Source organism: Tenrec ecaudatus, chromosome 8 (assembly GCF_050624435.1).
Source record: "Tenrec ecaudatus isolate mTenEca1 chromosome 8, mTenEca1.hap1, whole genome shotgun sequence".
In the NCBI taxonomy this organism is placed as follows: Eukaryota; Metazoa; Chordata; class Mammalia; order Afrosoricida; family Tenrecidae; genus Tenrec; species Tenrec ecaudatus.
Genome location: NC_134537.1, coordinates 107497502 through 107515370, shown reverse-complemented (window position 1 = coordinate 107515370; position 17869 = coordinate 107497502). Strand labels below are relative to the sequence as shown.

General features: G+C 38.5%; 1 protein-coding gene across 2 annotated transcripts in view; it reads left to right on the top strand.

Annotated features, from left to right (window-relative positions):
* NRG1 (neuregulin 1) overlaps positions 1 to 17869 on the top strand; it is a 1270305-nt gene that overhangs the window by 1123526 nt on the left and 128910 nt on the right. Inside the window, exon 3 of one of the 2 annotated variants that reach the window (XM_075556715.1) lies at positions 259 to 380. In XM_075556715.1, the coding sequence (XP_075412830.1) occupies positions 259 to 380 (122 nt within the window). Of the gene's footprint in view, positions 1 to 258; positions 381 to 10557; positions 10569 to 17869 lie in introns of those variants that run through there. The other variant, XM_075556714.1, reaches the window with a different exon arrangement.

Below are 17869 nucleotides of genomic sequence, written 5' to 3'. Positions count from 1 at the left end.
CCTTCAAACTATTAATCTAGGTGATAACATTAACACTGTGAAATGGTGTGACTTAATTGTGCTGTATCTTATTTCTACTCTAGGTAAAATGATGTTATCAAATCTTTGTGATAGTCGATTTTGTTTTAACATGGTATATGTGGGCTAGCAGGTGGATTGAGAACTCTGAGATTACTAAAGAAATAAACTAGAAAATAAATTCATGTTCATTGTATCTCTGTGAAATATGCTTACACCACTTTGGTCCTGATCTTATAGGAAGTCAGAACTTCGCATTAACAAAGCATCACTGGATGATTCTGGAGAATATATGTGCAAAGTGATCAGCAAATTAGGAAATGACAGTGCATCTGCCAATATCACCATTGTGGATTCTAATGGTAAGAAATACCTATTGCATTGTTTCTCAGTCTCTGCGAGGAGACATCGTGATCTGTGGTAAGACTTGTCATCAATTCATGTTAACATCTCATTATGAACAAATTAAACTGAAAAACCATGGGAGGGAAACAGTAGGTGACAGGCACCTGTGCTTTATCTCCATCATGCTCATTAATAGGTGAGCTGATACAGACCTGAGGGACACCTGCATTGAAAGTAAAAATATGCATAAGGTCATGATGACAGAGCCAGTAGTAGTTGCTAAGAAAAAGGCATCTCTTTTTAAGTTTGTCTCAGGGAATGGTCATATATTTTGGACTCTCCGCTTCTATACATGTTTGGTGTATATCTTTTAATCTTCCTTTAATTTTGTTGTTATAATTCATGTTGAATATATATATACATATATATATCTCATAACACACTAATTCAACAGTGTGACATTGATTGTGTTCTTTAAGTTTGCAGCTTTACTCGCCCTCCTTTCTGAGTTGTTCTATCCCCAGTAACATAAATGTGGTGTCTTCTACATGTACCTTTCAGAGAATCTGGGAAATAGAAAGCTAGGCTTATGGATTTGAGATTAGGAGAATCCTAGGACTAAGACTGTATTACCTTATACTGATCTTGGTTTCTGCTTCCCTTAGAACAGACCCAGGGAACCTTTGTGACACTAATGAATGGCTTAGAGGTGTAAGGGCCCCTTCCTGAAACTTCTGCCCCAGCCACAGGAACATAAAAGGAAGCCCAACTGGTCGGACCATGCCCCAAATGTAGTCTTTTAAACAAGTTAACTTTAGGGGCAGAGGTTGACCTAGCCACACTTGTATACAGTTCTTATCAAATGCTATTTCAAAGCTTTTGTTGTATCTTTCATTTGTAAGTTATATTATCTAACTATTGCCTTCTCAAATTCTATTACTTTGGAAAATCAGGCCTAACTGTATAGTTTCTGGTAAAGAGATGAGAAAGGAGTGTTCACTGCAAGGATATGCTCTCTAGAGTGATGGAGAAAGCATTCCAGGTCAGCAAGGAGAAGGCAAACATTAATCGAAGGGAACCTTTGCGATCTGAACTGGTTTGTATCATTTGAGCCACACATGACTTAGTAGGCTATTAAGTCACTGGGAGAATCATAAAGGGCTGTGAAAACCAGGCTAATGTTTAATCCCCCTCGACAGCCCTTGAACTTATCTGTGGTAGTACAGTCATCATCCAGACAAATTGACACATGCCTTAGTCATTGCTGCTTGTGTTGCTTTAACCTCACTCCTTGGTGGTTGTTACTGCTACACATATTTAATTAATGTGCAAAATAGTCAGATATTAGATACTTCACTATGGTCATAGATATAAAATATCAGAAAATGACAGACATTTATTAAGGAATCAACTGAAATCCTTTAGGAAATTAGTTCTTACTGAATTCTTATGTAAAAGACCTGAAAGAAATTAATGATTTCAATTCCAATGAAAAGTGATCTTATTTTTATTTTCTTCTTAGGATATTTGGAGTAGCTCAGCATTACTCAACCTTCTCATTGATTTTTTTTGGGGGGGAGAAAGAGATCTAGATGTGTAAAGAGACTTTCCCAGGCTTATAATTTAATTTAGTAAGAAGGTGACTTGAACCCAGGTCCCTTAATTCTTAGTACAGTACGCTCTCTGCGTAATTATGTGATTGAGAATATTTAAGCTAGATTATTTTACTTAGAATAACAGCAATGGGAGGAATGGGGGTGAGAACTAAAGATCTATAGAGATCGAGACTCTCTCCATGTCGCTTTGTAGCCTTTTAAGCCACGGGAACGAGCACTTCTCTCATGCCTTTACCTTCAGCGTGCTTCAGGCACTTTCCTGGATCTATTTCTGTACCTTCTTACTTCTGTTTTCTGCTGGGGTTTTTTTATAATTCCAAACTTTGACCTGCTAACGGTCCTCTTGTCCTTAATCTTCTTCACAACTGGTCACTAGGCATGCTTTCAGCTTTGGCTCTGTTGTATGATTGCTTTCTTAATTCTCTAATCATATTCTCCCATAGCAAGTATCAGATTGGCCTGGGCTGTCATTACTTGTGCAGAGCTGATTATGCCAGACCATGTCAGAAGATCTAGGGAATTTACCGATCATCGACTTTCTGGTCACCTTCCTATTTCTGGTGCATCCAGGGAGAAATAAAGTCCAAACCATGGCTCTGTAGCAGAGCCCTTGCAGGGGTGGATATGAGCATACAGTTCCCAGGGGACTCTGGGGTTGGTAGGCACATCATAGACAAGACCGGTTTGTCTCACTTACTGGGAGACAAACTTTCTTTCTATTCCTCAGATGGCTTGCTAAATGTGCAAGTAAAAGTAAATAATCATTGGAATCCTTCACTCTCTCACATCTACTTATGCCTATGATTTTGCTATATTCTGATGAGATGGTGGTATATTCAGGGTGGTATTACCACTGATGATTTTGCTATATTCTGAACAAATCTGGTTATCAAAGAATTCTGAGCCCAGGTGCTGGGTTCCCTGGGCTCAGATGCACTCACTCTCCTTTTCCTCACTCCATCCTCTCCATGACTCTAGGTACATGTTGCAAAGAGACTGTCCTTAGAAGGATGCTGCCATGTGTAGGACTTGTGCCCCATGCCCAATCCATCCTTCCTGAATATGTACTGACTGCTGGCATGGTCTGATAGAGAGAGGGGTGTTCAAGAATCTCCTCTCCTTCTAGGGTCTTAAAAAGCAAAAACTACCTAGTTAGAAAGTCTTTAAATTAAAGTTTAAATGAAAAATCATTGAGTTGTCTTTAAAATGATTGACTCAAAATGAGAACATGTGGTCAAATGTTACATTGTATAGAATACCCATTAAGATTTTAACATTTTCTATGAAATGTCTTTTTAATTGTGTTCCATCTCACCCACACATCAGATATTTCCCAAAGAAGTAGATGACTAACATTTAACAAGTTCTCTATATGTCTCATTAATGATTCGACTTGAAGTAACTTTTCTTAGTGATTTAGTTAAATTCTCACAGAAGTCCTATTGCTTTACTGAATTGTTTAGAATCTAGGTTGGTACATGTGTGTACATGATTCTAAGAGATAAAGGAGGAAGGAATAGAAATTCACCCCCACCCCAGAAATCCCCCCTCCCCCCAAAAAGCCCCAAACATGGAAAAGTTGATCTTACTGTTTGGAACTGGATTTAATTTTGTTAAAATATCTATTATAAGTACCAAAATAAAATTAGCTTCAATAATAAAAGGCTTCCATCTAACATTATATATTTCCTTCTATGAAATGCATAGACTAGATCCATTTATATTAATTTTTAGCTAGATATCATTGAAATAATTCAAATACCTAAGAAATTCCCTTGGCATCATTCATATGTTTTAGTGAAAGAAAGACCTTCTTGACTATTTTGATGCAGTTAAAATATATACATACAAATGCGATAATTTTATTAAGCTAGATTTTAGAAATTCAGGCATTTTCTGCTCTCTATAAGTGCATTTTAAATCGCTACCTTAATTGAAATTAGAAAAATAATTTGTCATATAACAGATATAAAAATGTATGCAATCTACTAATTACCTTTAGATCTATGTAAGTCTAATCAAGCCCAGCTGAGTTTTCATATTAAAAAGGGTCTCATCGAAGTAATCATGGTGCTGGATTCAAAATGGATTGGGTTCCTTTTGCACATTTGCATGTGGAGATTTAAAATGGCATGCACACTATGCGTATACAACTCAATCACACCACACTGCATACTGATTTTAATTCGTAGTTTATTTGGCTTGGTCTTTAAATATGAATTTATTATTTAGCAATTCTTAACTTAGATGCTCTGTGAAAACTCTAGAGTATTTTAATTGAGAAACGAATAATAAACCTAACAGGTTTTCAAATTAATGAAATAATACTGCATTTTATAGGATTAATAAAATTAATCAATCATATCTTCTAAGTTTTCTTTTTTTAATCAAGAGAAAACGTATTTGAATGAGATTCATAGTCCCACTGGGACAATTGGGCTCATAGCAATAAAGCAGCCATTTTACTTGAGATGAGCAGAAGACTGTAATTTCCATAATATCTGATTAATATATCAACTGGTGACTTTTAAAAAAATAGCTCATGTAGCAGACACAACCTGATTCCCTCCCAAATTGACAAGGTTGTTGGAAATTTCGTGATATTGGTGAAATACTAAAGTTATGATGTGAGACATGTGAAATGCCATCTTTAATCATTCGTATACCATGTGTGTTGTGATTTATAGGATGCCCACAAAGACTCACAAGTAAGGTCGATATGGGCAAAGCAGGATATCGGAATCCGAATAATGTACAGTATCCATTCTGTCTCTGTCATATTTATTTGTTTCCAAATTTCCCAATTACTTTAGAGTAAGTACTCATTATACTAGCAGACAGAATGTACATATTCAGTGTTTTCTGAAGAATGGTTTCAAAGGCTCTAGTAAATCATGATGTCCACTTACGTTTTGAGAATCAACTTCCTGAAATGTGTGCACCTGTGGTCCTCACCACCTTCGAGCCAGCTCGGACTTACGGTGACCCAGAGCACAGACCAGGGCCGCTTCCCAGTGTTTCCTAGGCTGCCACTCTCTAGGGGAACAGCTATTTCCACCTTCCTCCCATCAGGAGGCTGGGGAGCTTGAACTACTGACCAGGTGGGCCTGAGGACTGCGAGGTGACGTCAGGTCAAGTTGGCTCTGAGTCACAGTAACTGCATGCATAGCAGACAGAAGCATCCGTCCTCCTGCCCTGGCCTCCAATTGTTGTGTTTGATCCACAGCTGTTGCCGCCACTTCAGAACGACTATCCCCTGAAACCCTATGAAGAGCAATGTATGCATGGCAACGCCTTGTCATTTTAAGATAACAAAACACATATAGCTGCATGAATAAATACACATAGACACATCCTGTTCTGTTTGTGGTTTTTGTACTTATGCATTTTGCTAAATGGTTTTATTTCATATAATATGTTCATGGTAAAATTTGAAACAAAGCATGTATTCATAATGCATACAACATTTTCTTTCAAAAGCTGTTAATTTTCAGAAAGTCTTTTCTTGAGACTAAACCCAATTTATTAAAAGCCTGTCACATATGACAAATATACTACTGTTCCTGCTCTCTGCTTGGCTGGTAAGCATACGTTCAACTCTGCTCAAATATAGGGAATATCCTTTATAAATTAACAAATTTAACGTATCAAATTACCAAGGGAACAAATATAGCTTAAATAAACATCAGCGAGATTGCAGGACTTAATTTTTTAAACAGCTTTTAAGTGTAGGATAAATTTATTTTAATCATTTATAATACATTTTCCTTATTATCTGTGAATTATACCCTTAACACATCTAACATGAGTGTAGGATGATTTTAATAAAACAATGAATTTTTCTGTTAATAAAATGCTATATTAAATGAGTACTTCTTTACAATCAAAATGTCTAAATTCTAAGTTGGTATTTTCCCCAAGAAACCTTAGAAGGTTTTTATTTGGAACCATAACCATAAAAGATATTTTTTAAGATCTCCAGGATAAATACTTAATTTTAGAACGTGAGGTTATTTTAAGGTATCTCTGTGTGGATACACATCTTTGAAGTAAACTCCTGCCCTGATACTTTATGGACCATTCAATTAGAAAAGGAAGCTTTCTGGTTAAGGTTTCCTCTAATATAAGATCTTTTATGCCAGAGATAGATGAGCTCTGGTTTGATTCTCTTGGAAGGTCACAATGGACAACAGTTTAGTCTGTCAACAATAAATTTCAAAGGAGCCTGACATCCGAGTTGGGATTGGGACTCTTGCCCAACTATTGCAGTGCTTCTGGAGTTGACTCTTAAATTTAGTTGAACTGTCCTTGGTAGGCCATGAAGGGCAAACTGAGGAGGCGTCTTTTCTGATGTGAGTGTTTCTCTTTTCTCTTTTGAGAGATGGAACCTCTTCCGGGAACTCCCAGAGAAGGAAAGTTCCCCCAGCCCAAACACTTGATAAACAGTGTTGCTCAGATTAAGTCCCCCTTTCAAAAGAGCAGTTTTATTTCCTACAGCCCAAATCCAGGAATCGAATGGTAGCGGGTTTTCTTCAGGGCATTTTCTGTTTAGTGCCTGCTGCTTGGGCTAGTTTCAGAGATACTATGCCCCTTCATACACTCATCAACTTCCTTCCTTTCTGTCCCATTGTATGGGCCTGAGCTCTGGTGGTTTCTGCCCTGCTGTCTCACATAGGTTCTCCTCCTATGACTGATTGGACCATCTGTGCTTACAGGAGCACTAGTGGCACAGTGGGTTAAGCACTGGGTGATTCATGACCCCGTGGAGCAGTTCCACTCTACCCTACAAAGCTGCTATCAATTGGAATCGGGTCAACGGCAGTGGATTTGGTTGATTATCATATTTGGTCTGGCTAATGATATATTTCTAGTCTTACCTCCCCATAGTTAGTAGAATGTTTGTTCTTAGACATCCATGTTGAGTCTCATATATTTTTCATTCCAATTCCAGAAACCTCAATAAGTCACAGAAATTGAAGAACTCATACTTCTTAGTCCATAAAGAAATCCTAAACATTTATATATATTTGTATACGGTATTTGCATATATAGATGCACACACATGCATATGCCCATTCATAAATACACAGGTTATAATGATAATGAACATTTCAACTACATGTTAATAGTACTAATTCAGATGTAACATGGTAACAGTTATGGCCTACTTAGGAGTTTTAGTAGCAACTAGTCATTTTTGGACGGTAGATGCTATCGGAATAGATTCTGCTCTTTGTCTTAGCCAAGATGTGTGAACTATGACTGGGCCATTTGACAATAACTACATACACAATGAAAGTTGGCTTATAGCGAAGGAAGCTTGCTAGCCTTTGAAAAATTTGCATTACAAAAAATACTCAATTTTAACAAAATGAAGCCCTGGTTAGAGAACTGACTAACAAAAACGTGTCAGACAATGTAATCACCTCATAAGAGAGTGAGTTCAAAGGCGGAACACCACTACTGCAACTCCCAGGAGAGTACACCTTCCAGGTTTCTGAAGCCTCCTTCTGCACTCCTTTGGGGTAAGGGCTTCTTCCCTAGGCGATGCCTGGGGTGGCTGTCACCAGGTGATAAGCACTTGTCTTGATTACTGTTAGCAATTGTATGTAGAACTAGATGTTAGAACTTGATGTATTCCACCAATCTCAATTAAAAACAGTGCTTTTTTCTTTTTTAAACAAAAGTCTAATTCTTCAGTGATCGCCAACTTTGCTCACAGCTGTCTTAACCTTTAGTTCAACCATTTCTACCTTCCTTTCTGAGGATCCCACTCCCTTTGCCACATATTCCTTTTCGCTGATGACCATGGAGGTGATGAATCCTTCCTCGTTATCCCGGCACCGCTTATTTCACACTCAGGTCCAAGAAAAGGGAACCATTTGGTTGGCGGTCCGGTCCTTTTTTGCATCTCTCTCTCTCTCTCTCTCTCTCTCTCTCTCTCTCAACTAATGCCGAGGCTTTCCTAACCCCTGCAACACTTCCTTCTCTGAACACACTTTTTCGTTGGCAGGGAGGCTGTGGCAGCCGCTCCCAGCCTCCCAATGTCCACCATAATGTTCTATCACCTCTTCTTTTTTGCAGAGATCATCACTATTATACCAGCTTCGACTGAAAAAGCATCTGTGTCTTCAGGTAAGGAAAATAAGCTCTTACCATTTTACTAACCAGACTGACGGCCATAAAGGCTGGCTGCTCCCTCTACTAATCAGGACCCTTATGCATCCAAGTGCCAGCTGCTCTTGATTTCTGCCTGCAATGTTTCTCTCAACCTCACTCTGCCTTTGACAGTCCTTGCTGTATGTCTCAGCTCGGGCTGCCATATTATGCCTGAGAGACAGTCTGTTTCAAGGTGTAATGTATTGGCATGGGAGAAATAAGGGGACAAGATGCACAACACCTTCAGGGTTTTCCATTCTTATAAGTACGTCTCTCAGTTGTTTCTGTTTTCTTTTGTCCTTCTGAGGTTTCTTTTCCTGATAGATGTTTCAGTGTATGATCTTTGACCTTTGGACTGAAAATGACTTGTCTGGGTCACTAAAATAAAGAAAAGGCCTATAGCCTGATACACACACACACACACACACACACACACACACACACACCCATTCCTTTGTTTCCTTTTTTACCTGTAATATTTATAGTCTGGGCAGATTAGGGAATTAGCTACTTAGTACCCAACTCTACCAATGCATGTATATAACCATTGATCCATTGACTTCTCTAATGAACTCCAATGCCCTGATCCATTCCGACTCACATTAACCCTATAGGGCAGAGTAGAGCTGCTGTGTGGGTTCCTGAGGTTGAAGGTCTTTATGGGAGCAAAACGTTTCATCTTTCCAATGCCAAGCATCTGTGGGGATCACACTGCTGACCTTGTGGTTGGCAGCCCCAAGTGTAATCTATGATTTTTCCCCTTTTCTATCCACTTTATTTCTATAGTTAATTAGAAACTTAATCCTTATTGGAAGTTCATTGAGAGGCTTTGAAGAACTCACTTCAGAAGTATAATTATAATTCCTTTACGCCCAGAGATAGTTTACAAGATCTTTACCTTTCATTTGATAACTGTAACAACCTTATAAAGCAAGACATGTTTTCTAATTTGGAAATGTTATGTCATATGGCTCAGCAAGTGGAAAATCAAATATAACACACTCATTATTCTTTCCTAATCCCATTGGGAATGCTTGGAGCTGATTTTCTTGCGTTATGGCTGCTGCCTATTGGAGGCCAAGTAATAGAGCCTTTCTCCGTCTTACTTTGACCAGTGGTTCCACTGTACTTTAAAGGCATTATTAAACATTGCAAAAATTAAGTTTATTTATATCCTGTGCTGATTTAGTCATATTGACAGTTTTGCCTCTATCACCGCTGCATATGTGTGTGTGTTTATATAGCTGCCGTGTATGTTACCCATGTATACATGTATCTCTATCTCTGCATTTCTACATGGACACATGGATATATACATACATAGATATAGATATAGAGATTTATAGTGTCTTTGATGGTGATTATTAAGAAGATAGAGACAAAAGAAGAGAGAAAGATCAAACAATAGACGAAGAGAAGAAAGGAAGAAAGGAAGAAAGGAGAAGGGATAGAAACAAACCCGTGTTGAATGGGTTGAATGTACTCACTTTCATTCAGCAGTTCTTGACTGCAAGGAATTCATCATCCAACTCCAGGAGAGTCTAGAAGGAGCCTGCGCTGTGAGATTTATGTGCTGCTTTGGGTTGGGGATTTGAATTGGCTATAACTGCTTCCTGATATGTGACATTAATCTTCATAGCTTTCTGGTTGTTAATTTCCCTTCCTCTTTTGATATTAAGTTGTTCTTAGGCCTTACTAACAAAAGCCCCGCTATATTCTTTTTCTGCATGAGGTCTGTTTTATGCTTTGCTTAACGTCAAATCACTCTATAATGTACCTTTCCTCTCAAAGAGAACCATGCTACTCTATATTCTCTGTACTTTTTAATTTACTTAGCATGCTTTGTTTGATCTTAATAGGCTAGAGGGCACCTTACATAGACTTTATTCTGCAATGACCTTGGTAGGATGTATACGTAAACTAAAGATGCCTGAAAACATTCTGACACTTTGCCCCACCCCCACTGGATGCATGAAAGTAGACATTGTTCTCTCCAAATATGGAGAATGATCATCATTTGAATTCATTAAATAAATAAATAAATAAATAAATATAGACCACATGTAGCAGCCTGGGCTGTCTTTCTCACCTGTGATGTAAATCTGCTCATAGAAATATGTCTAGAAAGGCTATAGAGATTTACATATTTGGGATACATTAACAGCTGGGCCGATTCAATTTTCATCTCCCTCGGAAGTCTTTGAATGGTCTTTGGCTGCTGTATGTCGTTCCCTTTAACTTTTCCTTGCTTTTGCTTTTCTGCTGCACTTGCTCTGGATGCTCTTTCTGTGGATGTTACCCACGGCTGGCAAATTTCTAAATTTAAGCGTCCAAACAGCATGACTCAATAAAGCTTCATTCAACTTTTATGTTTTATAGACTATCCCATTAAAATAACAGTATCAACAGAAGGAGCAAATACTTCTTCATGTAAGTATATTGAACTATTCTGTACGCTGTCATTGAACTCCAGTTCATTTGTGCCTCTGATGGTCTTATCCATGTTATTCTGTGTGCTTAGTGAGGGTCTGGGCGTGGAGTTTGGGAGCAGGATGGTCTTTGCTAGCTGGAAGAAAAATGGATTCTTGCTGTGCTTGGTCTGGTGTCACCTGGATACCCCTCTACCCTCGACATACAAATAGTAAAGGCCCAACGTATGGGTAAATTTTAGCATAATCTTGTGGCTTTGAATACTGTTTCGACTCCGAGGCCCAGTTCTGGATGAAGAACAGACTACAGCGTGGCATTTCCGCCTGTCTCCAGCCTTCAGGAATGGCCTGAGGCACCATACCCGGCCTCTATCCCGCAGCTCCTCATTTCACAGTCTTCTCTGGTGGAGCAAGGCAGCTATTTATAGATGCCCTTAATTCAAATTTGGTAGCAAGTGACTAATTATGAAAATGTTTGAGAGTAAGTCCCTTGGCAGGATCTCGGATTAGTTTTCATCTGCTTAATGTGAAATGTGCGCGGCGCTTACGGACCTGGATAACTGTGAGACTGCTCGGTGCTTTGGGCTGTGCCGAGGGAGCTCAGGAAATTAGTTAGGACTGAGGTTTCTTGGATGGTTTGCCTTGTTTTTTGCTTCTCTACGCTGAAAGAATTCACGCAGCGGGAGCGCTTTTGTCAATCCAAGTAGCCTTTATGAGGGAAAGGGAAGTTTCTGGGCAGCACAGTCTCAGGCAGTACAAACTCTTTCTGGAAAGCGTGCACAGCCCACCTGGTGGGAGTGAGCACCTGGGAAGGTGCGGCACTGAAAATGGCCACTGAGAGGGGGCTCGAAAAATCGCCTCGTAAAAGGCCTAAAAGAGGAGTCCCAGAACCAAAAGGGAAGAGAGAGAGAGAGAGAGAGAGAGACCTGAGTGAGAGAGGGGTGCGGCTTGCTATTGATCCCCTCAATCCCCACTGGCTGGAGGGGCCAGGTTGAGGGTATTGGCTGATTTTAGAGGCTGGGTTCAGGTGCACTTGTGTGATGTAACGTCGCTGGTGCCTAGCGTGTGTGCCCAGGATGAGCTCCACCTGGGCCTAGGGGACCTGGGTCTGAGCGTGCTCAGTTCTGGTGTTCCCATAGGTGTCTAACGTGTGCCTGATTCCGTTTCAACCCCTTGATTATGGCATGGCCAGATGATTTTCATTTAGGCTGGGCATTTGTTGGAAGACAACCCCCTTTATCCCTAATTGGTCTACTGTCAAAAATATTTTTTAGTACTTACACATTGAGAATAACATAGTATTAAATTTTGATATTCAACAGGGGAGTTTATTCATACATTGAAAATAAAACTAACGACTCAGACTTTCTTTCCATTATCATACCTCTTTATCTAAACCTATTTCTCAGCTTTATCGGTTCTTCAATAAATAAATGTTTCCAATTATCCCATTCCAACCTGAAGCATGTGGCGAAGGAACAATGTGTTTTGCTGTCACCTTGGTAGCAACCTCTTGAGAAGAAGGGCTGTACCTTGGGGGGGCTGAAGTTGTTTTTTCTGTTTCACCAGGTCCAGTTTGATCCTAAAACTTCCCTCCACTTTAGTGGAACCAGAACCAGAAGTACCTGGTAGAAACAGGCCTTTTATAGCATGGAGTATTTGGTGGTACGGCTATACATAGCTAGAGGTCCTGTCAGTTAGCTGATTGGTGGCAACAATCTAATGAGACCAAACAGGAAATGGAGGGTTAGAAAATAATCAATGGGCTTCCTCTGTGTTCCGAAGGCACTCATTACAGACTCCAAGATGATATTTGGTATTTAATCCTATTTATAAAAAGCTGAGTATAATTGTACTGGTGTTTAGATAACCATCATTAAGGAATCATGCCGAGCTGTGTTTTGTTTGCCAAGTGTTTATTATACAGAAGCAAATTCTAAGGTTTTTAAATTTCAGCATGTTTTCCCCCACTCTGATTCACTGAATGAAGATATTGAAAACCTTGGTGTTGGAAACTTTTGAACCATCAGTGAAGGGGTGACGGGTGCTTCCCTTAAGGCTAGTTAGGGGGTGGAAGGAATTCTTTTTTTTCCCAGAGCGTTAGGGAACTAGAGTGAATCTCTTAGTTTATGGTTCTGTTCACTATAATACTGTCGAAAGAGAGAATTTTGAAATCAGATTCTGTTCTCAAATTCTCAGCAGAATTGCTTCTTGATATTTAGTAATGCTTTAATACTGAGAAAGAAGATACTGTGAATCATTGCCTTACAATACTTTCAAACACCCCACCCAGTTCACGATAGAGTCCCAGTAAATATTATTGAATGGATTAATGCAGGATTTTTTTTAATGTCATGAAATCGCATTCTTTACTTTCAAGATATAACTCACTAGTGGCAGGATGCTGTGTTCAATCTTGGTTAAAACAGCTAAAGCAGAGAGAGGCGGACGTTTCCTCGAAAGGCAGCATTCTGCAGGGCTCCAGGAGCAGACGTGAAGGTGTGACTTACCTTGAAGAATCAGTCATAGCCATCAGCTGGCTTTACCAATCCAAATAGGGACTAGGCAGGGGTGTTAAAAGAGTGGACTTGGGTCAGAAGCAATCATCCACGAATGTAATGAGAGCACTTTGCTTTATTTTCACCAGAAAAAGGGCCCAAGTAAGTCCCTGTCTTGGTACAGTGAATGATGCCATGACCATGTAATTCAGGTCTGCGTGGGTGGGTGCAGTCTGTGAACTTTTGACATTGGTGTTTCCAAAGTAAAATGTATGGATTCAGTGCAACGTATACGTGGTAGAACACTTTTAGTGGGTCTTTTGGATAAGTGTAGGAAAGGAGAGGAAGCCTTGTTACTTTTCAACCCTGTAGGTGTGAATTATAACCGTTAGAAGGAAGCAGTCTTTCTCAGTCAGGGGAGATGGCCCTGCTGGGGAAATTATTTAAAGTCTCAACTGTCTTCAACTATGCTTTTGCGTCGGAGGGTATGCTAAGTCTTTCTGTCCTGTCTACTCTCCTGTATCCTCCACAAAGCCTCTCCTCAGACCACAAAACCCCAAGCTCTCCTTTTTAACTCTCTAACTCCTAGAAGTCAAAAGAAGAAAATGAAATTTAGTCACCCACCAGTCAGAAGTAATATTACTAATATTTGAATATATTTTCTTCTGATCGATGGTTTTCATGCTGGATTTCTCCTGGTTCACCCTTTGTATCACCTAATGTATCATATGTTTTTTTCTGTATCATAAATATTTGTTAATAATATTTTCTTTAGAAATGACTGTAATAAAAATATTAATGAAATATCAAAGTTACTAACTTACCTTTGGAAGAAAAATTTTACTGCTTTTTTTAAAAAAAAGGATTGAGAACTTGAATTATAATTAGTATTGGTATTGATAATCAGTTTTCTAAATTCCATAATAATATGACAACATCAACATTATTTTCCTTTAGTTTTGCAAGCAAGGCATCTGAGATTCAAAATGTGGAAGTAATTTGCTAAATGAGTGTCCCATTACTCCTAAGTGATAGGTTTTAGGAGCGTGTGAAACTTCCAAAAACTGTTAATAGGATGAATTTTTTCCCACCTGTATAAAAAATCTGCCAAAAAAGTAAAGAGATTGTTTAGAATAAATTTTAATGATTTCTCTCTGAAGCACAACTCTATCTGTCCTAATTCTGTAATTCCACAAGAAATACAATTGTCATACCAACTGCTGAATTCTACAAGAAATACAATTGTCATATTAACTGCTTTACTGAATTAAACACTATCTGCTCCAACTTAATATATAAATGAGGGGATAAAAAATGAAAAGTCCAAGTTAAAAAAATACATTTAGAAAAGGTTTAAGTGCTACTAGTGCACACAGCAAGCATTTATTGAAGGCTTACTGTGTTTCAGGCTCTGTGCCAGGTTTTCTACATGGATTACGACTCCCGATTTTCACTGAGCCATATTCCATTTTGCAGTTGATGAAAAGCATGCATGTTGTCCTGAGTTACCCAAATGGGAACAAAACATAAGCAATACTCGAAACTACTGTGGTATGCGAGGTTTTGTTGCCTCAAATAAAAAGTCCAAAAAGAAAGTCTTTAACATGAAGATTCTGTGCATGGAGTGAAAAGCAGGTTTTGATATAGTGTAGATTGGGTGCCTGTGTGGTAGATCAAGGTAAATGCGTTGCCGGGGACCAGTTGAGCCTGTGTGCTCGTTATGTTGTGCATAAAGACATGACAGGAGCTGCAGAGAAATGAAAAGAACATACGTTTTTAAAAGGAGCCAGGCTCCTGAGGGTCACACCATTGCTACCAATAACTGCTGGGTTGTAGGCAAGGCCTTTAACTTCTCCCTGAGACTCAGTTTCTGTGTCTACAGCATTCTGCTTATTCAGTCCAGCTCTATTTGAAGGTATATATATATATATATATATATATATATATATATATATATATATATATATATATATATATATACACACACACACACACCAGACCTAGTTAGTACAGAAAACTGTGATGTGGGTCTAAGAAGAGAATAAAATTTAGGGGTCCTTGCATCTCTGTGAACAACCTTGGAAACTCTCCTTATTGGAGGAGAGAAATCATTTCTTATTTTTAGCCTTAATTCTGATGCTGAAAATTCTACACTACTAGACAGTGTTTTCAAAATACTATCTATTCTCATCTACAGAACTTATCTGACTGAAATGAACGGTTATTTTATTGATTTGGCATCTGAAAGAGTTACCTGAATAGGAAAGAGGGCGTGTGTCTGAGCTTTTGTCTATAGAGACCTTTCTGTTAGGAGGAGCTCTTGTCTTTTCATTTGGAAATAGCAAAGTGATGTGTATTGATTAGTTTAGGTCACTACAACATCAATTCTTTGGCTGGTTGGTTGGTGAGAAATAGAGCTACGATTCTTACATTGCATTCTCAACTCCACTGACCTGCTCTAATAGTAGAGTAGCTCTCGGGGCCGTTCCCTGAGATTCTCAGCTTGACGAATGGCATTCCATCTTATATCATGACTGCTAGTGAAATATACTCCCTGCCATCTTTGTGGCATTCTTTCTAATTGAATGCAAACTGTGTTTCCAGATTTCTATAAACATGTAATTTCAAGGTGTGGGTGCCCTGTCTACTGTGGAGAATGACAGGCACATTAGCATGCATGATATAGGAATAAAACAATACTTTACTAAGAAAATGACCCAACCAGTATTACCTCCATTCTTCTGGCTGTCTGGAGAGCTAGTTACAACTTTTTAGGACAAAAAAAGACATGAAACAATAGTTTATATGTTACGGTCACTTATTTAATCAATCAATTTAATTAATTAATTGCTTTCATGTTCAGTGAATATACCATATTACTAGACAAGATAATCCCCAAACTCTTGGTCATCCCCCACCTATCTTAGGGTCCTAAATTCACTGCAAGGTCTCCCAGAACTCTAATCATCAAGGAAATGTCTCATGTGTTTATGGGAGCGCGCAAGTCCCAGATCTGTGGGCTAAGCATCAGTCTGAGTGATTCTTCACACTGCCCTGGTTACAGGGACAGGTAGTTGGTGTACCAGACTGTGGGAGCTGACCGAATGGGTGAGATCACCGGCTGCTGTTGCTGGGGAATCAGGGAGATAGATGCCTCCCATGAATTATGGAGATAGGCCAGATACAAATTCATGGATAAGGCATCAGTCTAGTGGCCTTCGCCAATGTCTGGGGTTGTAGGAGGTGATGAATCCCAATTGGCTGGTCAAACAACCATTGGCTTACATCCCAGCCAAAAGGGGTGAGATGTAGACAAACCAGGTCCAGGTCCAGAGCCAAAGAGAATGAACTTTGCCAGAGCAGGGCTATATATTGGACATGGGCCACCCTCGACCCCAAAGGGAACCCTCTATGAAGGTGCTGACTCGAGATGCATCCCACCCTAATATTGTCTCCTTAATAAAATGGACAACTCCAAAATGGAGCTGCGGTCACTGGCATGGAGGCGTGGCTTTCATAGATCACAAAATGGCAACCCATTGCTAAAGGACCCACTCTAAATGAGTCACTGTACTGCAGGGACTTTATAAGGTAGGTATTGCACGGATTTTATTTCTAATGGAAAATATTTTAATCAGACTTTTAGTCTTTTGTTTTTTTTAAGGAATTTTTGTTAGGCGGATACTCTGAGAAACAAAACCAAGACCCACATGATTTTATGTATATCTATAAAATGATAGGTTTATGCAGTGAGAAGAATGTAATGCCTATTAGTTCAGACAGCAGTCCAGAGGGCTCAGTTCAACTCACTTTCAAGACACAGTTAATATACTGAAGGTCCTTCAACTCATACAGGCCGCCAGTCCATAGAAAATTTGTAAAAATATAATCATAGTTGTATAAATTGAACTATGGTCTTTTATAGATTATCAGAAAATTACCCTGATATGTAGATGGTCATATAAACAGACTCAAGGAAATATTTTCAACAAGTCCACCTGGAAATATAGAAGGAAATGTGAATAATTTGCCTTTGTTAGTAAAGAGCTTTAAAAATTTTAAAGCCATTGTATTGACTTCAGCGTGGGAGAAGTGGTAAATTAAAGTTGTGTGATTTTATATGATAAAGTAGGAAGGTAAATTAATAATTAAAAATGACTAATTATTGAAAGATAAATACTTGCCTTCCCAATAATTTACTCCTTCTCCTAAAATGTATTAAGAGCAGTTATTAATTGAAAACATGCTTATTGATAGAGTTTTTAAATACAAATTCCCCACACAAAAATTATTAAATATATTAGGAGAATATATTAAAGGTAGTTTATAGAACTCTGTAATAATGTCCTATATTTTAACCTAGGGATTTAGCTATTTAATCAATTGATAAAAATCTGTGCCATTTGGAAAAATATAATTTTGAGACCAAATTACAATTACATATAATTCTCTCTATAAAAGTTAAGACAGAATTGACTGAAATTTTATCTCAGTTCCAAAATCTATATAAAAATGAAATATAACTTACCTCTGATGAAATATATCAAGAAAAACACATCCTTAGGTCATTTTTGATGAAATGTGTTTTGAAGGGAGTCTCTATATCTGAGTGGAAATTATTTAAGTGAGTGCAGTAGCTTTTTAATATATATATATATTTTTACATTTCCTTTTAGTTAATAAAATGGATCCTTTTTTCTATCTTTATAGAAGCTTCTTAACCTCACCCACTTAGTGCTCCAAAGCAGAAATACTTCTTTCTTCATACTGCCCTTAAATTATCTGTGAAAAAGCCACACAAAGC